Source organism: Lampris incognitus, chromosome 3, assembly GCF_029633865.1.
Source record: "Lampris incognitus isolate fLamInc1 chromosome 3, fLamInc1.hap2, whole genome shotgun sequence".
NCBI classification, from domain to species: domain Eukaryota; kingdom Metazoa; phylum Chordata; class Actinopteri; order Lampriformes; family Lampridae; genus Lampris; species Lampris incognitus.
Genome location: NC_079213.1, coordinates 102852821 through 102878733, shown reverse-complemented (window position 1 = coordinate 102878733; position 25913 = coordinate 102852821). Strand labels below are relative to the sequence as shown.

The following is a 25913-nucleotide window of genomic DNA, read 5'->3' as shown; positions in this document are numbered from 1 at the left end:
TGTGGGTGGGAAGCTGGATGTGTCCTGGTCGCACTACACCTGTTCGGTGGGGCGGAGATGAGGGGGAACTGGGGGGGGGGGGTAGTGTGATCCTCCCACGCAATACGTCCCCCTGGTGAAACTCCTCACTGTCAGGTGACAAGAAGCGGCTGGCCACTCCACATGTATTGGAGGAGGCATGTGGTAGTCTGCAACCCTCCCCGGATCAGCAGAGGAGGTGGAGCAGCGGCCGGGACGGCTCAGAAGAGTGGGGTAATTGGCCAAGTACAATTGGGGAGAAAAAAAGGGGGGAATCAAAAAATGAAAACAGGCAATAAACTGGACTGTAATTCTACACAGTAGCATGTTTTAATACGATTTGGGGAAAGGAAGTATTCCAAATCATTCAAACAGAAAATAAGTTGTACAAAATGGAGAGTGCTGAAATTTTAAGGATAGGTCAGATCTAATTGGTATAAAGGACAAAGGGACATTACAAAATGCAACAAGTTATCAAAAGATTTACTAACACTGTATAGATTTGTTTCGTTTTTGTTTCAAGCAATGACGAGCCTTCTTCTATAGTCAAATTACTTTCTCTTGGGAAATTGAAATAATTCCTGATACATAACCAAAAAATAAATTTCAACTTCTAATCAGTGCCATTCCTCATGCAGCACCAAACTTACAGGCCACGTGCCTAAACAGGTTTGAAAGTGCACATACACTCACATCAACTTCATTCACTGGTCAAAAAGTAAGTCGATCAAGCACGTTCACAGTTAGAAGTACAACAGTGTCTAAGTAAAGCACCCTGACCAAATAGTCCGTGTACTAAGAGAGGTTTTAGTGCCACCTTGTGCAGAGTCTTTGTGTAGCCCCGCTCCAGGTCACTTTAATCGGTAATACAGGCCGTTTGTTGGTTTGCGTCTGGGTCACACTTCTCTTCAGGAGGTGGAAGAGGAGGAAACTCAGATGATGAGCTCTGTCCTCGCTGTTCACATTCAAAACAGTGACAGAGCAGAGAAGGGGGGAGGTGTGAGAGAAACCAGGCATGGCGTGGCGGCGGTGCCTTGGTTAAGGAGTGGAGGCTCAACATGAGCCGAGGACGAGTGATGGACGAGAGAGAGAGGATCACCCTGCAGGTCACTGTGGTGGTTGGAGGTACTGGTTCGTGAACGCCTCCAATTGTTTCTCCAAATCCGTGGCTCTATGTCTGAAGGGCAGAGAAGAAGAAAAATCATTTTACACACAACACTCAGATCGAGTCATGTCTTTCCTGTTACAACTACCAATAATGAATCCTGTTCAAAGACATTTGTAATCAAATACCGACTTCAAAATTTTTTTTTAATCACACAGGAAGGTACAAAAGCCTCATCCTTCATTGCTTCCGGCATTAATGACTCTGCATTACTCAGCCTGCATTACCCAGCCAACATTTCCATGCTGCCACCGGTAACATACAAGGATACCTTACAGTTAGCACCAGCACACTTATTTTTTTCTTATTTTTTTTTTGGCGTTCCCCCCCTTTTCTCCCCAATTGTACTTGGCCAATTACCCCACTCTTCTGAGCCGTGCCGGTCATTGCTCCACCCCATCTGCCGATCCGGAGAGGGCTGCAGGCTACCACATGCCTCCTCCCATACATGTGGAGTTGCCAGCCGCTTCTTTTCACCTGACAGCGAGGAGTTTCACCAGGGGGACGTAGCACGTGGGAGGATCACGCTGTTCCCCCCCAGTTTCCCCTCTCTCCCCAAACAGTTGCCCCGACCGACCAGAGGAGGTGCTAGTGCACCTACCAGGACACATACCCACATCTGGCTTCTCACCCGCAGACACTGCCAATTGTGTTTGTAGGGACGCCCGACCAAGCTGGAGGTAACACGGGGATTCAAACTGGCGATCCCTGTGTTGATAGGCAACAGAATAGACCACTACGCTACCCGCACGCCCAGCACACTGATCTTTAAACTACACTGGCCCTCAGATACAAATGGTTCCAATTTTATCCAACCTGCATGTACAAAAATCCCTGAACAGTAACCAAGTAATCAGTGGGGGGTTTTAAAGAGCACACTTGCTTTCCATTAATACAGTTACACACAACCACACAGTACAGCCACCCTCTACTGCTGGAGCAGCTCCACAGGCACAACTGGATCCAGGATCCAGTGCCTTGCACAGGAGAACATCAGTTTAGTGTTGTTCGATGTTATTCACTAGTTACGTTCTGTAGCCGGTCTGGAATTCAAATGGGGGATTCTGGAGTCACGTGCACATTAGAGATAGCAATATAAATACAGAGATATAAATACAGAAATATATGAGAGAAAAATACCAAAAACGATGCAGACAGAAATAGGTATAAAGCTAGAGAGACAGCTGTATAGATAGAAAGAGGGAGCAACATAAGATTAGATGAAATAGAATTCTTTTCCAGTGCTAAAACACGACACAGCAGAAACAAACACATAACAGGTACAAACATAAAACCTCAGATGAACCACGACATTCAACAAAACAGCACAGAGTCACAGTAGCAACAAATATATGTTCCCATGTTAAACCCAGCAACATCAAGCAAATAAGCAAACCACTTAGAATATAGGCAACAGGGCGTCCAGGTAGTGTGGCGGTCAATTCGGTTGCCTACCAACATGGGGATTGCCAGTTCGAATTCCTGTGTTACCTCCAGCTTGGTCGGGCGTCTCTAAAGACACAATTGGCCGTGTCTGCAGGTGGGAAGCCGGATGTGGGTATGTGTCCTGGTCACAGCACTAGCGTCTCCTCTGGTTGGCCGGGATGCCTGTTGGGGGGGGGGGTGGAGACTGGGGGGGAATAGCATGATCCTCCCACGTGCTACGCCCCCCTGGCGAAACTCCTCACTGTCAGGTGAAAAGAAGTGGCTGGTGACTCCACATGTATCGGAGGAGACGTGGTAGTCTGCAGCCCTCCCTGGATCGGCAGAGGGGGTGGAGCAGCAACCAGGACGGCTTGGAAGAGTGGGGTAATTGGCCGGATACAATTGGGCCGAAAACGGGGGAGGGGGGGGTATAGCCAACACACAACATATACTAAGTAAACAACACAGAACATAAGTAAATAACATATAATGGCGTGAGCTGGACTGACCGCAGGATCTTGGAGCGGCTTTGGACCGTCTCCATCTGCTCAACCTTGGCAGTCACTCGGCTAATCTCTGCTTCCAGCTCCCGCTGAGTCTGGTCCACCTGCTGACACAGCCGAGCGAAGGTGGTCGCCATCTCCCTGGTGGGAAAAAAGACAACACAATCTTGTGTGGACACTGCGTGTTCATTTAACCTACACCAAAGGGAAAAGATGAAGAGGAGCTTGCAGTGGCCTAATTAAATGACAGAAAAAGTAACATGGACTATTTAAAAAAAAAAAGCATTCCAGAAGCTGAATAAGTAGAGCTTCAGGAGGGTTTTAAGAGGTCTGTCTGCATCTCTGATCATGTGCATGTATGCATCACATAGAGATGTAAATGATTTATTCAAGAAAATAAATAAATAATCCAAGTTTTGTGATGCCGTAATGGGCCTGTTTATGTCTTTGAGCTGTGTGACAAGTCACACACCATGTACCGGTTCCTCCACTGCTAAAGGACCACACTTTCTACATAAAGAAACCATCATCAAGCACCTTTACATCTGCTCTAAGTTAGCAGTAAGCAGTCTGGTAAGTCCATCTATTGTGTTGATGTGACATTAAAGTAATTATAGTGGAGATCATCTTCAAAGTTTACTGATGATAGCATCCTTAACATTAAACAACGTAACATTAAGGCAGGGTGGACTTGGAGAAATTTGGCTGACTGGGACTTACTGTTGGACTTGGTGGCTACAGTTAGCGCCAGTGAAGCTAACGATGAGCTGCAGCTTCTCTGTAGCGTACTCCACAAACTGGCGCTTAAGAGCACGCTCCTTGGCCTTGGTGGTCCAGGTGAGTCTTTCATACAGGTACAGCAAACCGTAGAGCGAGGCTGACAGGGCAATCAGCCTCCAGCCTACCGTGCGCCATACCTAGGACCAAATGGCCAGCGGGAAGATGAGGTTTCAGAACCATAGTCAATCCCCCATATTGCTCACCCACGCCTGACGGGGATTCTCCCTAACATGAACTAAAACCTTCACATGACAAGGATGATTAGCCGTGATGGTAAAAACTTAAGAACATAAGATTAAAGTCAACCAGATGTGACTACTCGCTTACTAGCTGCAAAAAGTGAAATGAAAAAACAAAAATTCAGGGTCACAGTAATTTAATTAAGGCAACCCTCAGCTTGTGTTTAGAAAAATCAACGACATCTTTGTATCACATAAAAGTGTTGCGCTGATGCAGAATGGCATTCATTTAAAAATAATACAATTATTTTCAATGTCTAGCCAGGTCTTGCATAATGGAAAATGCTGAAGTGAATATTAAGGTTCAAGAGCTTGACAATGTTAATTCTGTTCGATCAGTAAGGTAAGGCAAGTTTATTTGTACAGCACACTTCATACACAAGGGCAATTCAAAGTGCTTTACATAAGCCATAGAAAGACTTTAAATAAGAAACAGAATAAGATAAAACGATTTTTTAATCAAAAGAAACAATACGAAGGAATAAAATAAAACTAATTCAGTAATCTATTGCTTTGCCAGGCACCTAGCCTTTGACACAACTTGCCTGATGAGCTCAGCCTGGCAAAGTCAGTATTATCTTTTAAATTACTTTCATCAGCCTTTTACAATTCTTGATTTTTATTTGGTGTTAACTTTACTGTCTTGTCTATAATTTATTTTTTCTTTCCGTCTGTCCCTGTGGCTGGAACGTTAAGACTGTCATACCCATTTGTTTAATCTGTTTTATTGATCTTTTTCAATCGTTTGATTTTCCTTAGTTAACACTTTATAATTTAGCTCTAAAACCATTTTATAAAGTCGCCATTATCATAATGGTTATTATTATTTCAAATATCATGATTCATTATCTAATATTATCATTTACAAACTACAATTATTACTATTATTTATAAGATAACTCACCACTCCTCCAACGATGATGACGCTCATGGAGGTGCGAGAGGTTAGGGATGCTAGGTTGGTTGCCATGGCTACCACCAGCTCTTCCTGGCTCATGACAGCCATTTCCTGGTTGGGTGGGGCAACAGTGGATGGCAGGCTGGAGGAGGGAGTGCCGGCCAGGGGTAGTGCCGGCCGAGAGATCTGTCTCATACAGGAGAATTTATTTCACATGGGCGTATTTCACACACAGGTTTCCTCAATCCCCATCTCTGGACTCAATTTTAAAATTTGTTCCAAGTTTTATCGATCAATGATTTAAATTGTTGAGATGCTAACATACAATTCACAATAGACTTAAAACAATTTTTTAACATTGCAAGGCTAAGAATGGTTTAAGTTGATGCTAGCTGTGTAATATGACGACCACCAAGCCATAGGGGGACACAACTCTTTACTCCGACAAATATTTGGCAGTGGGTCTACAACTACAGAGAAACATGATAATGTGTGAATGAGGCTTAGAAAACAAACCGTCACGCAACTGCACACACACTTTCCAGATTTTTCCATATCATATTAGACAATCTAAAATCATAATTTTTCACCAGTACCTTCATAAAGGATTAGTTGATTTAAGTTTCTGATTACTCACACCTAACACTTCGGGGCCACTCTGCCATGCAACAAACCCCTCTTTACCAGTCCTATTTTGCATCCCAGTCTTAATTTACCAAAGTAAATTAAATTTACATATTCAATTGTCAATGTGACAGGCAGACAAAAATAAATCGTTAATTTCATAACAAAACATAAGAACCCTAACCCCGCAATGGCTCACCATTGACAGAAACCATACCTGGAAGTTCTGATCCACCAGCCTCAGGGCCCTCTGGGCATTGGCAGGGCCCAAGAAGCGATGGACTACTGCCGCCCAGCCCAGGGAGAACTGGAACTCGATATTCTCCTGAAAGTCACTACAGAGCGTGGCACAGTTCAGGTCATAGCTCAGGTCAAACTTTCTGCTGGGCACCAGCATATGGATCTGGCCCTTAGCAGCAGGGGGCAGCAGAGGCAGCATGCTCTCTAGGAGAGGAGTGTGAGAGAGAGGAAAAAAGGATTCATAAGTGAAGGCAAGGAGAACAAGGAAGAAGGAAAATCAGCTGGAATGATGAATCTAACAGACATGTAGTGTGTTTGCTGTTTGGCAATTTAGAGGTGCACAAATGCACAAGTTCATGGTATCAACACTTGTGATTTTTGCTGGCTTGACAGCAGGGGAGTGTTCACATAAGGACATATAAACAACATGAACACCTTACATAACATCAACGCACAAACTTGAGTGACATGATATCACGTGTATGGCATGATGTGATAAGGAGTGATGGCATTTGGCAGGATGGGTAAATATAGTAGGGCACTGGACATCAAGACCAAGACCCAAAAGCTCATAAAGTTTGGTCTATCTTTAGCTGCTCTCTAAGAGCAAACACCCAAAGAAGAAAAAAGAAAACCCACAATGGTGGTACAAAACATGAACCATTGTGGTGTGCCATTGAAATTTTTGCTTTGTCTCATCTTGACTACATAGCCACCTTGAGCTGGGATTGGTCCATCCACTTTTAGGATCAACTCTTCTTTTTTTTGTGGAAATTGCTCCATGAGAGGGAGACCAGTTCCACTCTACCTCATGTGATCAATGTAATCGACTGGTTGACAAGGCTTGTGCAGCACCACCCATACCAGACAACCACACTGACACCAAACTGTTCCTTGTTATTAGATGGTAGGTTACCTATCATATCTTTCTGGGAGGACTGGACAGATGCGTTGATGGCATTGGAGCAGCGGAACGCCAGATTCTTGCCCATGCCCTCCTCAATGTGGGTCAACAGCTCCTGTCAAAGGTCACCAGTTACAGGTTAGAGAAAAACCAACAGTCTCAGGACCAAAGCAGGTGTGTGAATGTCCCTACTGGAGTCTGATGCTTGGCACAAAGCACAGAAGTCATGAGGTGGGTGCTCCACATACCGACTTATAGATCTTGAGGACATGAGGGGACGGGTGAAAGTCACCATGGAACTCGTCGATGATCACGTTGAGGCGGCAAATTTCCTCCCCCATGGCAATGGACACCTGCAGAGGAACACACACTTATGTGCAATAGTATCCCTAGCTGAAAACCACAATGGGCTATTTAACAAGTTATTTAATTATAACAATTCTCCACTTTTTATCAATACGGATAAACTCAAAGTACTGAAATCAGTTTAAAAGCACATAAAAATGCAATGCAAAACAAGACTACAACAAAAGTTAGGAATGGCGCTCAAGTGAGGTTTACAGTCCGAGAAGGAAGGAAAGTCCTTCTTGAACAATCAATCGATCAATCAATCAAATTAATCAACCAGAATACATAAAACAGACAGTGGGTTATGGACACTTCTGACCTTAAATGTAATATTAGTGATAAATGTGGGCCCAGGGTAGCAGACTCCGTGAGCTAGCTCGAAATGCTAACATGACCCCAACATTGGTTTGTTGCCATGGTAATCGACGGCAAAATCAGTATTCAACCCCCCCAGGGAGACTGTAAATGGCAGTTGGCAATACGGCACGGGAAAAACAACAAATTGCAGGATGGAGTCGGCAGGAGGGCAAAAAACAGTACAGGACAATGGGTTGCTATGGTGATGTTGTATTGTTTTCAGAAAAAAAATTATGCTGTACAAAATTGTTTCGTGTTTCCAGCCTGTAGCCAGGCGTTACCTTGGCCTCCACTTCCTCGCTGATGGCTTTGATCTTCTTCTTGATGTCATCGATCAGCAGGGTCAGCTGGTGCTTGACAAACTCCAGCCGGTCCATCAGGTACTCCCTGTCCTCCAGCGCTGCTACCCTGAAGCCCCACCCAGCCCACAAAGGAAATTATGTCACAAACCCACAACAGCAGGTACACAGTTGGACAGGAAATTACTAAAATAAATAAAAATTTAGCCTTAAGTGAGTGGACATCAATTGAGATCAATTGTTGGTTGAATGTTACTTGATTTTTTTTTTTTTAACTTCGATGACCATGTGCTCAAAATTAAAGAACTTAAATTTAACATGGTTAACTAGAAAAATAACTAATAGTGTTTAGAGATTTTTCTGGATCTTTCACAATACAGCTCTGTAGCCTGCAAGTGGAGTCATCCTCAATTCTTCAAGGCAATCCAAGAAAACCCATTGCTACCGACATGTCTTGTCGCCAAAGTAGCAGGGAAAAAAATAGATAAACCCACCTCTTCTCCGCCGCCTCAATGTTGATGTCGTCCATGATGCTTTTGATGGTTTCAGTGATCTGCTTGGCCCTGATAGTGTGCTGCTCAAACTTTGTTTTCACTGCTGACTGCGAGATACACTCCTGCGAGGCCATAACAAACACGTTACTGCGACCAGCATGGGGGCTGCTGTCATGTGGAGTGTGTATGTATGTATATACATTTTTTCAATATACATACATACAAGCACACACGCACCCACACACTTTATCCACTGCTATGAGACAAATGGTGTATAAGATAGACACCTGCTACTGCAACTTAGGAGAGACAAAAGAAACGGAACAGGTGGGAAAATGGCAGCAGCAGAGTGTGTATCCTGGATCCCACAGCCCCCCCCCCCTTTTTTTATGTCACAGTAACGTGTTGGTGAAGCAGTGACAAAAATGAAAATCATACAAAATGTAAAAGTGAATCCAACCAATGAAGACAAGTAAAAGAAATGTGTAATGTACATGATATGACTTGATATGTCATGTTGTTTTGGGGCAGGTGATGTTTCATATTTAGGAGTGCGTCACTGTGTGACAGGACAGATTTGCAGATATTTGCTCCTATAGAAATGAGTGAACACATCATGTCTCTGTGAATTACTGAATTCAGAAAAGTAAGATAATCCTTTATAATCTACATAAAATCCTTTTCAGCTTTTCTGAAATAGCCTTTCTGTCCTTCAGTTACACTTCTCTACCCTTCAGGATGGTTCTGCTCTTTGTTAGCATCCGGTGGTTGGGACGCTAACAATTTAATGTAGTTCTACTGTTGCAATCATTGGTGAGTCACTTTGATAAAACAGTAAGCTAACAGCTAGCTTTCATTACTTTTAACACACAAGAGGAACAAATGTGCTGAAGGCATCAATACAATACCAACAGAAAACAACTCAAATGAATACAAGAAAAAACAGGCAAAAAAACCCCAAACAAAAACAAAACAACTCAACAGCCAGACAAATGTGACATGGATCAGAATAAAATGGAACTGAGAGAAATGAAGTCCTCGCCGAAGCAAATCTAGACTTCAGCAATGAAGACGCAGATTGATGGCAAAATACACACTGATTGGTCCAGAGGAGAGTCTGGTGGGAGGTGTCAGTTTGGAGGCGTGTGATTAGTGGCGTGATGTGACCATTTTGTGGTGGTGTGAGGATGATGACTGGAGGGCCAAGTCACAGGTTAGGTTACAGAGTCAGAGAGGTTTTTTCAACCAGTAATACTGGATGTAACGGTCAGGAATTCTCTCCCTTCTATTAAAATTCATTTTGAACACATGCTATATTCATATAGCTATGAACACAGACATTTCCATGGCACACAAGCACACAACACACACAGCATGCACACACACACACACACCGCACACACACTTGCCTCAAACCTCCTCTCAAAGCTCTGGAACTCTTTAAGCCTCTGCTTGAAGCCCTCTGCCAAGGCACCACCTGTTTAACAGAAAAGTAGTATCAGATATTAAAATGCCAAACATTTCACAACCTGTCTCAGCAGGTACAGCCTTTCCTTAGACCAATTTAAAAAGCAGCAAAATACATGAATTATGTAAGAGTGTGGAGGTGAGAGTCAGAACTTTGAATGTTGGCACTATGACTGGTAAAGGGAGAGAGCTGGCTGATATGATGGAGAGAAGAAAGGTTGGTATACTGTGTGTACAAGAGACCAGATGGAAGGGGAGTAAGGCCAGCAGAATCGGAGGTGGGTTCAAACTCTTCTACCATGGTGCAGATGGGAGAAGAAACGGGGTGGGGGTAATTCTGAAGGAAGAGTATGTCAACAGTGTGTTGGAAATGAAGTGCATGTCGCACAAAGTGCTGAGTATGAAGCTGAAAAATCGAAGGTGTGATGGTGAATGTTATCAGCGTATATGCCCCACAAGTTGGATGTGAGATGGAAGAGAAAGAAGAATTCTGGAATGAGTTGGATGAAGTGGTAGAGAGGGTACCCAAGGAGAGAGTGCTGATTGGAGCGGACTTCAATGGGCATGTTGGTGAAGGGAACAGAGGTGATGAGGAGGTGATGAGCAGGTATGGTGCTAAGGTGAGGAATGTGGAAGGTCTGATGGTGGTGGATTTTGCGAAAAGGATGGAAATGGCTGTAGTGAATACATATTTCAAGAAGAGGGAGGAACACAGAGAGGAGGAAAGTGCACACAGGTGGAATACATATTATGCAGGAGGTGCGATCTGAAAGGGATTGGAGACTGCAAGGTGGTGAAAGGGGAGAACGTAGCTAGGCAGCATCAGATGGTGGTCTGTAGGATGACTTGGAGATCAAGAAGAGGAAGAGAGTGAAGGCAGAGCAAAGGATCAAAAGGTGGAAGTTGAAGAAAGAAAGCCACTTTATTTTTGTCATTGTACAGGTTACAACGAAATGTGTTCTCTGCATTTAACCCATCCTATTGTATAGGAGGCATTGGGCAGCTGCAGCGCCCGGGGACCAACTCCAGTTCTTCTTTCCACCAAAAATGGTTTTACACTGTCTTGAGCTGAAAGTCAGTCTGCCGATAAGAGATGTGAAGGAAAAAGGTTTATTTGATTCCTCCAATGACTAATAGTTCGCATCACCTCCCCTCTGTGTACACTGGGAGATAGATTGCTGGCGAGCTCACCAGTTTCGGGCATGCCCTGTGCACGCTGCATGCGAGAGTTGAGGACCTCTTTGGCCGAGACAAAGAAGATGCGGTTGGGCGCCTGCTGACGGTCCACCACCTTCAGCTCCTCCACCAGGAAGTTGACACAGCGGTCTGTGTGCTGTTTCCTCACCTGGAGGAGAAAGAGGAAAACCATTACCTCATTGTAACATATCGCTAATAATTCCGCCATGATAACATAACAAAAATAACATTACAAAAACAGGTCATTCTGCTTATAGATAGATACATATTTTTGGTGTCTACTGCATTTAAAAACTTTTTTTTCTATGAATATTCAATAAGCGTGAATATTAAATAGTGACAGTCAGGTTTGAGTATATATACAGATACGGGTAAACTACCAGGTAAATTAAATCGGATAAAATCTGAGCTTTTAGACTATTTTAACTATCCTGAATTCCCTTCTCTTACTGGCAACTTTGTAAACCATGGCCAACACATTGGCATATGTAAGCACAACATTTAATAATAATAATAATAATAATAATAACTTTAAATAGCACTTTTCTAAAAAAAAATGTTACAAAGTGCTTTACAAAGAAATAAAACCAGAGAAGGCAAAAATTAAGAGTAAGACCAAATAAGTAAGAGTAAAACTAAAAACAGTATAAATAAATAAAAACAAATACCAAACATTTGTAAAAGCTTTCATAAAAAGAAAAGCTTTAAGACGAGATTTAAAAGAAGCTAGACTTGTCATGTATGTCATACTTGATAATGAGAGCTCTAGTAAATACACCATGACCAAATAGTGGACTCACATCTTCCATGTACTCTGGCTCGTTAGCTGAGGCATCCCAGCGGTTGTTGAGGATGAATATGTTGGGCTTCGACAGGCGTTCGTTCACTTTGTGGAAGAAGTGCTTTTCCTGCACATAGAAAGGTCAGGGGTCAAAGGTCAGTGATACAGCTGGGATGCAAAGAAATGGAGGGGGGGGGGCAATAACAATGGAAAAACCTCCTTTTTCCCACTCCATTAGACTACAACAAATTAACACTTATAGTCCAGTAGGTGCTTGATGAAGATTTGCGTTGACACCATTAATATTAACATGTGATCCATATATGATATCCATCCATCCATTATCCAAATCGCTTATCCAGCTCTCTGGGTCACGGGGATGCTGGAGCCTATCCCAGCAGTCATTGGACGGCAGGTGGAGAGACACCCTGGACAGGCCACCAGGCCATCACAGGGCTGAGACACACACACATTCAGGCCTAGGGACAATTTAGTACGGCTGATTCACCTGACCTACATGTCTTTGGACTGTGGGATGAAACCGGAGCACCCGGAGGAAACCCACGCAGACACGGGGAGAACATGGAAACTCCACACAGCGGATGACCCGGGACGACCCCCAAGGTTGGACTACCCCGGGACTCAAACCTAGGACCTTCTTGCTGTGAGGCGACCACACTAACCACTGCACCACCGTGCCGCCCCATATATGATATGTGTACAACAAATACAAACCCTGTCCTTTGTCCTTTACCTTGTCATTTACACCTGATAGTCATATTAACCCTTTTCACACCAAACTAAAACCCTTGGAATTTACTGGGATTGCCATTGATGTGAGTCTGTGGGGATGACACAGCGATCTTCCAAAGCATTTTCCAGGTGTCATGTCAGTGTGAGAGGGTCCCGCAGTATCCCAGGTTTGGTTTCAATATTGGTAGGGATATTTTTGAATTGTTTGTTGGACTAATAATGTGCATTCCGACCCCCAACCTATCACACCTCAACAGCAAAGCCAGGAAAGGTAGAGCACTAACAAAAACTCAGGACCCCCTCATCCCTTAACCCATTCTTCACATTGCTTCCATCTGGTTGCAGGTACAGGTACCTCACCTGGAGACGGCCCACTTTATAAGTTTTGTTCCTTCTGCCATTAAAGTTCTAAACTCACTGAACCTGTAAACTTGTGTTAATGTTGTTTCCCTGCTCTCTATGCATGTCCTGTGGTACATATAGTATGTGTGCATGTGTTTACTGCATGTGAGGCTCTGCACAGAAGGTGGAAACTAATATCCTCTTGGACAATAAAGTATCTATCTATTGCACGTGTGTGTGTGTGTGTGTGTGTGTGTCACACCCAGCCACACAGACAGAAAGTGTGTAAATGTTACAGACCCACAAACTGCAAAAATGAAGGTGTCGCTACTTAATGTTATCCTGCAAGTGATGTCCCAGTTATTTTTCCATAGTTGGTTGCACTTGTGAACTAAATTTCAAGGGGTTTTAAAATGAGGTTCTGCCTCCATCTGATTAAGAAGAAAGGAGAAGAAAGCCACTTTATTTTGTCATACAGTTACAATGAAATTTGTTCTCTGCATTTAACCCATCCTATTGTATAGGAGCAGTGGGCAGCTGCAGCACCCGTGGACCAACTCCACTTCTTTTTTCCACTGCCTCGCTCAGGGGCACGGACAGGAGTATTAACCCTAACATGCATTTCTTTTTGATGGTGGGAGGAAATAGGAACACCCAGAGGAAACCCACGCAGACACGGGAAGAACATGCAAACTCCACACAGAAAGGCCCTGGGACAGCCTTGGGTTCGAACCCAGGACCTTCTTGCTGTGAGGCAACAGTGCTAACCACTGGACCACAGTGCCACCAAATTAGCCTTTTATTATATTGTTTATCCAGCACTGGTTATCTTTTAATTTTTTTAAATTCTTAAAATCATTATTTGAATATTCTTGTTATTAAATTTCGGTATCTTGTTTTATATCTGTCATTTAAGGTCTTCTTGAACCTTTATGTAAAGTGTCTTGAATTGTCTTTATGTATGAAATGTGTGACTTGATAAAAAGGGAGCCGATATCAATTTTCCTTTTTTGAGAGCATTTCGCCGTAAAGTTACCAACAGTAAAATGTTAGTTGATGGGGCGTTTGGGTAGCGTAGTGGTCTATTCCGTTGCCTACCAACACGGGGATTGCCAGTTCGCATCCCTGTGTTACCTCTGGCTTGATCGGACGTCCCTACAGCCACAGTTGGCCATGTGTGCGGGTGGGAAGCCAAACGTGGGTATGTGTCCTGGTCACTGCACTAGCACCTCCTCTGGTCGGTCGGGGCGCCTGTTCAGGGGGGAGGGGGAACTAGGGAGAATAGCGTGATCCTCCAATGCGCTACGTCCCCCTGGTGAAACTCCTCACTGTCAGGTGAAAAGAAGCAGCTGGCGACTCCACATGTATCGGAGGAGGCATGTGTCAGTCTGCAGCCCTCCCCGGATCGGCAGAGGAGGTGGAGCAATGACCAGGACGGCTCGGTAGAGTGGGGTAATTGGACGAGTACAATTGGGGAGAAAAAAAAAAGGGGGGGGAGTTAGTTGATGATGTTAAAATGATGTCATGTTTGAGCAATGAATGTTAACAATGTTAACAAGTTAACAATTTAGAACTGAGCTCTGAAACTCAAATTATATGACTAATATTAGATCTAGATAATAGATTCTGATAGAATCGTTTAACAGGAATCTTTTAAACTATGACAAATACCAACCTCTGCTAATTCCCTGCCGTACACTGTACAGAAGCTACTGCAGTCGCTATTCAGCAGGAAACCTGCGAACCTGCAACTCTGCATAGACCTAACATTGATGGATGGGAGGGGTTGTGGAGTTAAAGTGTCAAAAACGTCATTTGAGATCGCTAAAAATATTGGTAGGGACAACTCAGTAGTCCTCTGACATTGGTAGGAACGTGTCCCTACCGTCCATACCCAAATCTACGTCAATGATCCCAGCAGTCACATGTTCCATGCATTGTCCTACACGTCGAGCCTGTGACATGGAAAACACTGCATAGACAGGATTTAAGCTGCCTAAAAAGTTATGTTGTTTGACCCTATGGTATTTTTCATTACCCACATAGCCACAAATATCCTCAACACCCCCGTTTTTTTTTTTAATTCCTATGCAGAGAATGTCTCTCCTTCCCCTTTAAGAGCTGTGGCTGGTTAAAGGACGTCTGTGACTGGCTGTGTATCCCGGCTCACATAGCATGAATGCCTGAGCGGACAGAAACAAGAGCAGGGCCTCTGGGCTGCTTTACCAAATAAAAACAGAACCAGCAGCAGCATTCCTGCTCTGCAATAAGCTCTGGGCGGCACAGATCCAAGTGGGCCCCTTTCCAAATACGTTAGTTAATTCAAAGCTTAACTCCTTTCAGTTCCTCCACTACAGTAGAGCTGCAGGATTATGGCTGGCTTTCAGTACAGAACAAGACTTCAAGAAAACTGAATTTTGCTACATTTAAAAGTCCTGCATATTATATAGGCTGAACATGAAGCTCTATAATACAGTGTGCTAAAGAACTGACTGCTGAAGAGATTATTTTTCCCCTAACATGGTTTGCTCCTTTTCTGTGCCCCCATAAATTAGCAAGCTAGGTAACTATCTTGTCAATATGAATGTTTTGGTAGGCTTCATAATTTGAATGAAACTTTAATACAGACAATTCATACAGAAACATCAATAGTATATTTTATTTTGTCTCAAAAAGTTCAATCTAGTTCATTAAAATCAAGTAAGCAAAGTTCTGAAAGAAAAAAAAGAAAAATATTCCCTTTACATTTTTCCTTTGTCCTTGGCACCCAGATCCTGTACTGTAATCAAATAAGTATAGGACCAAATAAAAAGATCTATTTTTCCAATTGACTTCTATTTTAATTTGAATGAACCGACACCGATTCTTAAAATCCCAGGATCTATCTTTTTATCAAACCTTTTCAGTGAATGTGCGAAGGTATCCGTAAAATGTTATTTTTAGTGCACCTCTCTCCTTGCAGAAGTCTCGAGTTTGCCTTGTGCCGATTTTCTGCTGAAGTACTAGGGAAACTCACTACTACTACTACTACTACGATACTACTACTAATACTAATACTTTCGGCTGCTCCCGTTAGGGGTCGCCACAGCGGATCATCCATTTCCATCTCTTCCTGTCCTCTGCATCTTCCTGTCACACCCGCCACCTGCATGTCCTCCCTCACCACATCCATAAACCTCCTCTTTGGCCTTCCTCTTCTCTGGCAGCTCCATATTCAGCATCCTTCTCCCAATATACCCAGCATCTCTCCTCCACACATGTCCAAACCATCTCAATCTTGCCTCTCTTGCTTTGTCTCCCAACCGCCCGACCTGAACTGTTCCTCTAATATACTCGTTCCTAATCCTGTCCTTCTTTGTCACTCCCAATGAAAACCTTAGCATCTTCAACTCTGCCACCTCCAGCTCCGCCTCCTGTCTTTTTGTCAGTGCCACTGTCTCCAAACCATATAACATAGCTGGTCTCACTGCCACCTTGTAAACCATCCCTTTAACTCTAGCTGGTAACCTTCTGTCGCAAATCACTCCTGACACTCTTCTCCACCCTGCCTGCACTCTCCTCTTCACCTCTCTTCTGCACTCCCCGTTACTTTGGACAGTTGACCCCAAGTATTTAAACTCATACACCTTCATCACCTCTACTCCTTGCATCCTCGCCATTCCACTGTACTTTCTCTCATTCACGCATATGTATTCCGTCTTGCTCCTGACTTTCATTTCTCTTCACTCCAGTGCATACCTCCACCTCTCCAGGCTCTCCTCAACCTGCACCCTACTCTCGCTACAGATCACAATGTCATCCGTGAACATCACAGTCCATGGAGACTCCTGCCTGATCTCGTTCGTCAACCTGTACATCACCATTGCAAACAAGAAAGGGCTCAGAGCCAATCCTTGCTGTAATCCCACCATGAACCCATCTGTCATTCCAATCTCACACCTCACCACTGTCACACTTCCCTCATATATATCCTGCACCACTCCAACATACTTCTTTGCAACTCCCGACTTCCTCATACAATGCCACACCTCCTCTCTTGGCACGCTGTCATATGCGTTCTTTAGATCCACAAAGACACAACATAACTCCTTCTAGCCTTCTCTATACTTCTCAATCAACGTTCTCAAAGCAAATATTGCATCTGTAGTTCTCTTTCGTGGCATGAAACCATACTGCTGCTCGCTGATCATCACCTCTCCTCTTAACTTAGCTTCTATTACTCTTTCCCATATCTTCATGCTGTGGCTGATCAACTTTATACCTCTGTAGTTTCTACAGTTCTGCACATCAACCTCATTCTTGAAAATTGGTACCCGTATACTTCTCCACTCCTCAGGCATCCTCTCACTTTATAAGATTGTGTTAAACAATCTAGTTAAAAACTCCACTGCCATCTCTCCTAAACATCTCCATGCCTCCACAGGTATGTCATCTAGACCAACTGCCTTTCTACTCTTCATAGCTGCCCTCACTTCCTCCTAGCTAATGCTCCGCACTTCCTGATTCACTATCCCCACATCATCCAACCTTCTCTCGTTCTCATTTTCTTCATTTATCAGCCCCTCAAAGTACTCTTTCCACCTTCTCAACACACACTACTCACTTGTCAGCACATTTACACCTCTATCCTTCATCACCCTAACCTGCTTCACATCCTTCCCAGCTCAGTCCCTCTGTCTTGCCAATCGGTACAAGTCCTTTTCTCCTTCCTTAATGTCTAACCTCTCACACAACTCACCATACGCCTTTTCCTGTGCCTTTGGCACCTCTCTCTTCGCTTTACGCTGCATCTCCTTGTACTCCTGTCTACTTTCTTCATCTCTCTGACTATTCCACTTCTTCTCTGCCAACCTCTTCCTCTGTATACTTTGCTGTACTTCCTCATTTCACCACCAAGTCTCTTTGTTTTCATTCCTCTGTCCTGATGACACACCAAGTACCTTCCTAGCCGTCTCCCTCACTATTTCTGCAGTGGTTGCCCAGCCATCTGGCAACTCTTCACTACCACCCACCCAGTACCTGTCTTAACTCTTCCCTGAATGCCACACAACAGTCTTCCTTCTTCAACTTCCACCATTTGATCCTTGGCTCTGCCTTCACTCTCTTCCTCTTCTGGGTCTCCAAAGTCATCCTACATACCACCACCTGAAGCTGCCTAGCTACCCTGTCACCACCTTGCAGTCTCCAAGCCCTTTCAGATCGCGCCTTCTACATAAGATATAGTTCACTTGTGTGTACTTTCCTCCACTCTTATACGTCACCGTGTGTTCCTCCCTCTTCTTGAAATATGTATTCACCACAGCCATTTCCATCCTTTTCACAAAATCCACCACCATCTGTGTCCTCCCACATTTCTCTCCTTGGCACCATACCTACCCATCATCTCTGTTCCCTTCACCAACATGCTCATTGAAGTCCGTTCCAATCACCCCCCCCCCCCTTGGGTACACTCTCCACCACTTCATCCAACTCACTCCAGAATTCTTCTTTCTCTTCCATCTCACACCCAACTTGCAGCTCCATATGTGCCGATAGTACGGAAACTCACGTGACCGAAAACTAAATCTTAAGACAGCATAAGAGTTCAAGCCAGATTTAAAAGTTGACCAGAGGAATCAAATATCTGGCCAGCACTTGCAACCAATACAACTGATTGGATAGAAGCATACCCTGACCTGCAGGTATCAGATGGGTTACCTATTCAACACAACTGAACTAGCAGTATGCTGCACAGTTGATGCTGACGAGTGAGCTCTTAATATGCATGTTTATATTACTTTTTTCCAAAAAAAATCATTTTGGTATTTGTGTTTTTCCTACATATAACAATGAGCACATCAAGTCAAATTTCTGGCATGTAAAAACTTACTCTGCAAATAAAACAGACTTCGATCCCGAATCTGAATCCTTTTGTGAAAACTTCACCATTACTTTGGTCAAAAAGAAATGATAAGAGACGATCACAAGAAGTGTAAATTGTTAAAAAAAAAGAAGTAATCCAAGACGTCAAACACGGGTTTGACAGGACAATATTATCAAAACTATTTTAATCTACAGGCTGGAATGACCTATGAGACCCTCCTAGGCAGAAAGGTAAAATTTGAAGAAGACATTAACCAAGTTTGGGCTAAGAGTTTGAAGGGGTCATTACCGTGTTCATGAGCGTGGATTCAGAGTTGGCCACCAGCACAAACACATCAGCATCAAGGCAAAACTTGTCAATCCAGCTGTCCAGCTGCGATGTGACGTCTGTCCCGGGACTGAGGACAGGAGGAGAGTTGACCAAGTGAAACAGGAACAAAGTTGAGCACAATTAAAAAAAAATAAGTCTTTGGCTCATATTTTCTCAAAAAAAAAATATCAAAGAATAATGCGACTTGAGCCAGTTAGACCAGTTTAATTGACCAATTCAGGGGTTTTAGAGTGCACCCTTAAAAAGTGGATGGTTTCTTGAACAGGCTGATGATGTAGGACAAGGTAAACACCACGTGGTCAACTCGCTGCCCTCTGTCTGACCGAGGTGGATGACAAATAGTTCATCTTAACAAAGTTGAACATGCTTAACACCTGCATTTGTAAAGAGTTGTTCAAATATGTGCCTTTCTGGACAGAGCAAACTTTTTACCAAAGGAAAGCAGTCCAGCTTTCCCAGCATGCGTAAATTTTGATCAAATTGAGAGACCTCAATCTAGAGGCAAAATTCAGTTCTATGTGGAACACACTTTAGTGATGGGACCTTATGGAGTATCGGATGGGATTCAGGACTTTAGACCAAGTGAGAGCTTTACCATCTATTCGTTCAGTCTATACTACTGCATGAAAAGATGCTGGCAGCAAAAGATCATCAATTAGGCTGCAGAAGCTAGACATCTCTTGGGTAAGAGGACAATCATTTTAGCTAATGTTATCAGGCCAATGATATATGCCAATGCTAGCTTGAAGATGCTTGCAGGATGCGTAACCAGCATCAGGAAGAATTCAATGCTAACATGGTCATTTGGACTAAGAAAGAAATCTATACTCCGTATTTCAATTTAGTACCACTCCTGGATAAAAATTATATTTCCCAGCTTGAGAATGTCAGACAGTTTTACAAAACTCATAGCTTATTCAAATGACTAATGTTAGCCTGAAAGGCAGGTGGGATTTTCATGTTAGTATTGTAGAAAAGTTCACATTTAATGAGAAGAACCTTGTGTGACCGTTTTACTACAAAACTAAGGCTTTAAAATCAAAGGAGGCTTTTAAATGGAATGAATCTTTGGCTCGTAATTCCTAAAGCTACAGCCAAAATTTACCAGCAATCTGCTGGCTGCTGGCAGAAAATTAAGTCTTATCAGAGTTTCAGACAATCCAACCATTTAGGGTATACAAAGTTATTATGGTGGGTAAATATTACTCTATTCTGGATATGTGGACACAATAGCCAGGTCCAGGACAAAGACAACTTTAAATACTGTGTAGATAATGTATGTCAAAGTTCACTTGTACTTTCATTCACACAAACTGACTGATAAAACTTTACTAGACTTTATTGTGCAAACCCCCCCCCTCCCAAAACCTGGAAATCACAAAACAAATCCACCAGATTTTCCCAGGTCACCTGTCGACTAGCACCAGGTCATCTCGGAGCAGGGCACACTTGGTCTTTGGCCAGAAGACTCGGACAAGGCAGCCAGCATCCAGACTTTCATCCATGTGGAGCGCGTGGGCCAGCTGGTTCACTGTCTGCAGAAGGAGGTTGGGTAAATATTGACTTCACGGGATCACAATCATTCACGCACAACCCAGACTGGAAGGTACACAGTTTAAACTCACAGTTGATGGACAGAATATCACGACCATATTGTGAAACAGTGGTGAAAATGGTGTTACATTTTTTTTCTGTTGTTAATCCACTTCAACTTTAGCTTGTTGACCTGGTGAGAGTGAACAGAGGAATGAGTGGTGCATGAGAAAACACCCATCAGGAGAGATGACCTTCCACTGTACTTTGTTGTTATTAAGGTAATAAAGGACGTTATAAATTGTTTAAATTATTTTAAATTGTTGCATTGTGGGAAAGAAACATTCTCAGAGGTGTTCTTTATGCCTCTCTCTCTCTGCCTAAAAAAAAATAAAAACAAATACGCGGACATGCACGCGCGCAAACACACACACACACATCTCCCATTTCAGTCACCTGACACCCCAGTTAACATCATGCTTTACTGTGTCAGTTTAAACATAGCTGGAAGATTAAAATTAGTATTTGTTCTGTTCACATGCACATCAGGTTTGACCATATTCTATCAATCACATCACTGATAATTTCTGATAGACATGATGAGTAACAGTATTCTAGAAAATAATATTGCCCCGGTATTCTTAATGAATTTTGGATAATTGTGTTTATATGCATTGTGTTCTTTCTGACCGTACATTCAACAAAACCAGGTTCTTTATACACTCACTGGCCACTTTATTAGGTACACCTTGCTAGTACCGGGTTGGACCCCCTTTTGCCTTCAGAACTGCCTTAATCCTTCGTGGCATAGATTCAACAAGGTACTGGAAACATTCCTCAGAGAGTTTGGTCCATATTGACATGATAGCATCACGCAGTTGCTGCAGATTTGTCGGCTGCACATCCATGATGCGAATCTCCCGGTCCACCACATCCCAAAGGTGCTCTATTGGATTGAGATCTGGTGACTGTGGAGGCCATTTGAGTACAGTGAACTCATTGTCATGTTCAAGAAACCAGTCTGAGATGATTCGAGCTTTATGACATGGCGCGTTATCCTGCTGCAAGTAGCCATCAGAAGATGGGAACACTGTGGTCATAAAGGGATGGACATGGTCAGCAACAATACTCAGGTAGGCTGTGGCGATGACACGATGCTCAATTGGTACTAAGGGGCCCAAAGTGTGCCAAACAAAATATCCCCCACACCATTATACCACCACCACCAGCCTGAACTGTTGATACAAGGCAGGATGGATCCATGCTTTCATGTTGTTGACGCCAAATTCTGACCCTACCATCCGAATGTCGCAGCAGAAATCGAGACTCATCAGACCAGGCAACGTTTTTCCAATCTTCTATTGTCCAATTTTGGTGAGCCTGTGCGAATTGTAGCCTCAGTTTCCTGTTCTTAGCTGACAGGAGTGGCACCCGGTGTGGTCTTCTGCTGCTGTAGCCCATCTGCCTCAAGGTTCGACGTGTTGTGCGTTCAGAGATGCTCTTCTGCATACCTCGGTTGTAATGAGTGGCTTTTGAGTTACTGTTGCCTTTCTATCAGCTCGAACCAGTCTGGCCATTCTCCTCTGACCTCTGGCATCAACAAGGCATTTTCGCCCACAGAACTGCCGCTCACTGGATATTTTCTCTTTTTCGGACCATTCTCTGTAAACCCTAGAGACGGTTGTGCGTGAAAATCCCAGTAGATCAGCAGTTTCTGAAATACTCAGACCAGCCCGTCTGGCACCAACAACCATGCCACGTTCAAAGTCACTTAAATCACCTTTCTTCCCCATTCTGATGGTCGGTTTGAACTGCAGCAGATCGTCTTGACCATGTCTACATGCCTAAATGCATTGAGTTGCTGCCATGTGATTGGCTGATTAGAAATTTGCGTTAACGAGCAGTTGGACGGGTGTGCCTAATAAAGTGGCCGGTGAGTGTATGTGCAAATTATCAAATTGAAAAACTGCAACCTGTACATCTTTGCTCATGCAAATTAAGTCAAACATTGTTAAATTGCAACTATGGCTGATATTTTTACATTTTTATTTTAAATTCTACCCACCCATCAGAAGGATGACAAAACATCACTTAGAAGTTCAATGCTGCCCTAAATGTATAGCTGTCAAGTAAATTTGAGAAGGCAGATAGTGAATTTGGGAAATCGCGATGGTATAACCATTAACTATTACACAGATACATGCACACGCGCACGCACGCACACACACGCGCGCGCACACACACGCACACGCGCGCGCGCACACACACACACACACACACACACAAACAAATCTTTGAATACAACCTATTTACCCTTTTCATTTATACTCTCTTTTTATCACAGTCTTGTCATTACTTTAAAGCAATTTTAAAAAAGGCATCTAATACATTTTGGAGCACATATGGAAAGCTCTTCTTCAGGGGTTAGGTCAGTAACCAGACCTAAACATGAGAGATCATTGTGTGCTAGCAGGGTGACGAGCTGGAGGCTAACGTAAATAGCCTATATTCTGACCAACTTTAGTGAAACACTTCCACAGCTACAACTAAAACCCTCTCACTATTCCACTACAGGTCTGTCCTCGGAACCCATGTAATCAAAACAAATAATCCATGCCAAACATATTCACAGCTGGCTGAGACCAGTCAATGAATATAAAGTAGTGTTAGGGAGGGCTGTGTATTAACTAGACATGCAACCATGTTTAATGCAACAGATGGCCAAATTAGTGATCATGCACAGAGCCATTAAGGTTCTGCTCTTTCTGTGTGTGTGTGTTTCTCAATTTGTAACCTAGAACAAGAACTGCTCCAGTAATGCTACTCAGTGTCTAACGGTAGCGAATGTGTAACTACCAGCTGTAAATATGTGTAACTGTATGAATAAAAGTTTCAGTGTCATCAGGAAACCTTCCCTGGATAAGTCAAAGCTTTAGAATAATAAAAAAAAAAACCTTGATGCTCTTTTCCTCATCAGAGCCTTCAGTTTTTAGGTAGGCCTTGTCCTCGTCAGTGCCCTCCACGCTCAGGAAGCAGTTGGTGGTGTGGCCGATGCCACTGGGCAGCACCCGGTCCCTCAGCATGGCATTGATCACCGTGCTCTTCCCATTACTGGTCCTGGGAGCAAGCAAAACAATAAGTGACAGTGTATGCATCCATCGTGTAGACTTGCCGCACTTACTACCTTCAATACTTCTGCAAAACTGAATTACAATCTGAATCACATTTTTCCACTAGAGGGAGTCACTGGTCTTCCATGTTTAACACCTCAAAGATTCTCCCATATATAAATGTTAGTTAAGTTACTATCTTTCGCCAAGCGAGGTGACAAAGCGACGATTCAGCCTATCGGCCACTGCACTTGCTTCATACAAAAGTATGTCTGTGTCAACATTCCTGCCAACAATTCCAAGTGTTGCACATATAGTGATTTGATTGACATCAACCAGCAGTAGTTGGTTCACCAAAGAGGATAGAAAGAACAAACACTCTTTATTCCACTGCAGTGGTGGACAAACTAGTAGTTAGCAATATTCAAATCACTCCTAATTTTTGTATTGACAACTCAAGCAGTGTATAGGGCAACACTATGCCTGAGCAGTCACCTGACTGAAGCAGAAGTAATTTCCCCCTGCGTATCAAGAGTTGATGTATTAGAAAAGTGCAACAACTATAAACGTTGTGTCCAGGTGAACTGATTCAACTTTCTTTGATTTTCTTACCTGGATTATTGAGCATGCATAAAGACGTGCAACAACTATTCACTCACAAAGATAAGATAATCTTGTTACAGTTTGTACTCTTAACTGATCCAGATACGGGCAAGTCAGTCTGACACCTGTGTCAGACTGAGTGAGTAAGGTTTCATCATCACAGGTTTTGAATAATAAAAGGCTTGGATGCAGTGACTAAAACTCTATGCCAAGAAGACTATTGAGAATTAAAATGAAAAAGAATGTGAAATAGTTCCACAAGATGTTGGAATTCATGTTGATATGCTAAGAGGCTCAGCTAAACTCCTTCATGAACGTTGTCAAACTAAGATTAGAAAAACAGAGGTCAATCAAACAGACCATGAAATCAAATTGGCAACACAGATTGGATTCCAATCATTTACCTTCCAAAAAAGGCAACCTTCATATGCCTCCGTGCCAACACCTCCTTAATGATAGCCAGTTTTTCAGCATACGTCTGGATTTGGGCTTTTTGGTCCTCTCTGGCAATGTTCTCCAAAGCTTTATTCTGACAGGTTACTATCCAACACACACACACACACAAATATCATGAGATTGGAATAAAAACGCAATGTAGCTTAAAATTCAGATGCCATAAGACATTTGACAAAGACAAGCACACTCTCTTACCTTCCACAAACGCTGAGCTTTCTTTTACATACTCCATTAGCTGCTCGAACACGTCACTTATCTTCTTCTTGGCCAAAACAAAGTGCTTCAGAGGAGAGAAGTCCCCCTGACCCGAGTCCATTCTTCTGAGCGGATGGGCAGCAGCCATGGTTTTCAAATCTAGCAAATACCAGGGAAGGGTCAGAACGTAAGGAGAGATATTGACGTGGAGAGTTCAGGCTAGCAGCGATGTCAGGCTGCAGCTAAATCGTCCTGTTTGACCCAAACTGTACATCTGACCTTTACCACGAGAGTGTGACGAACTCCTCTCGTATAGTTTGATACCTTGTATATTCCGACAGCAGCTGTGTCATAACAGCTAGGCGAGTGGCAGCTAGCTAGGTTCCATAAATCCATTGCTTATACTTTTCCATTAAAAACAGTAAAGATTTGCAAACTGGTGGTTAACTCAAAGTAGCAGCAGGGCACGTTATCTTTTACCCACTAACAACGTCTGGCTGCAACTGTCAAATCCTGTAGCTATTGTCCCAAAATCTCCGCCACTTAATATTTTAAAGATTAGGACGAACACACGCATGACATCTTAGTTCAAACGCGTGTTTGGTAACGCTCAAGCGCCTGCTGACTTCTAGCACCATCAAGCTAGCTAAGCTAGCGCTACATGCAAGCCGTTATTAGCGATCCCCACAGTACTCTGTTTCCTTACCAAAAACACCGAAGCGATTATTGACTTCTTCTCATTGCACAAACAAACAAAAAAGGTTCTTCAGTGACAATGACAAGAATCCACTTTGCGACGCTGAGAGGTGACTTGCAAACAACCTGGCTAACCTTCCAGCTGCTTTCCTTCTAAACTGCAGCCAGGACAAGGGGCGGAGTCAGGTGATGACAGTGCTTGGCGAGCGGTTCATGTTCCATGTTTCTGGTACGCCAACCCCCCCCCCCTCCCAGGATTGCAAAGTCATGACCTGCCGTATTCTGCATCTGAT

At 43.3% G+C, this 25913-nt stretch overlaps 1 protein-coding gene across 1 annotated transcript; it reads right to left on the bottom strand.

Moving 5' to 3' along the window:
• Positions 1 to 330: 330 nt before the first annotated feature.
• Positions 331 to 25792, bottom strand: mfn1b (mitofusin 1b). Its single transcript, XM_056276408.1, has 18 exons — positions 25631 to 25792; positions 24925 to 25083; positions 24678 to 24813; positions 23515 to 23677; positions 20438 to 20562; positions 18986 to 19094; positions 11759 to 11866; positions 10953 to 11106; positions 9704 to 9771; positions 8295 to 8416; positions 7783 to 7909; positions 7045 to 7149; positions 6809 to 6911; positions 5870 to 6096; positions 5035 to 5214; positions 3832 to 4028; positions 3118 to 3252; positions 331 to 1195 (listed from the first exon to the last, which is right to left on the bottom strand). Exons 2-18 carry the CDS (start codon positions 25070 to 25072, stop codon positions 1126 to 1128), a joined length of 2277 nt encoding a protein of 758 aa, XP_056132383.1. The 5' UTR covers positions 25073 to 25083; positions 25631 to 25792; the 3' UTR covers positions 331 to 1125.
• Between the last annotated feature and the right edge of the window lie 121 nt (positions 25793 to 25913).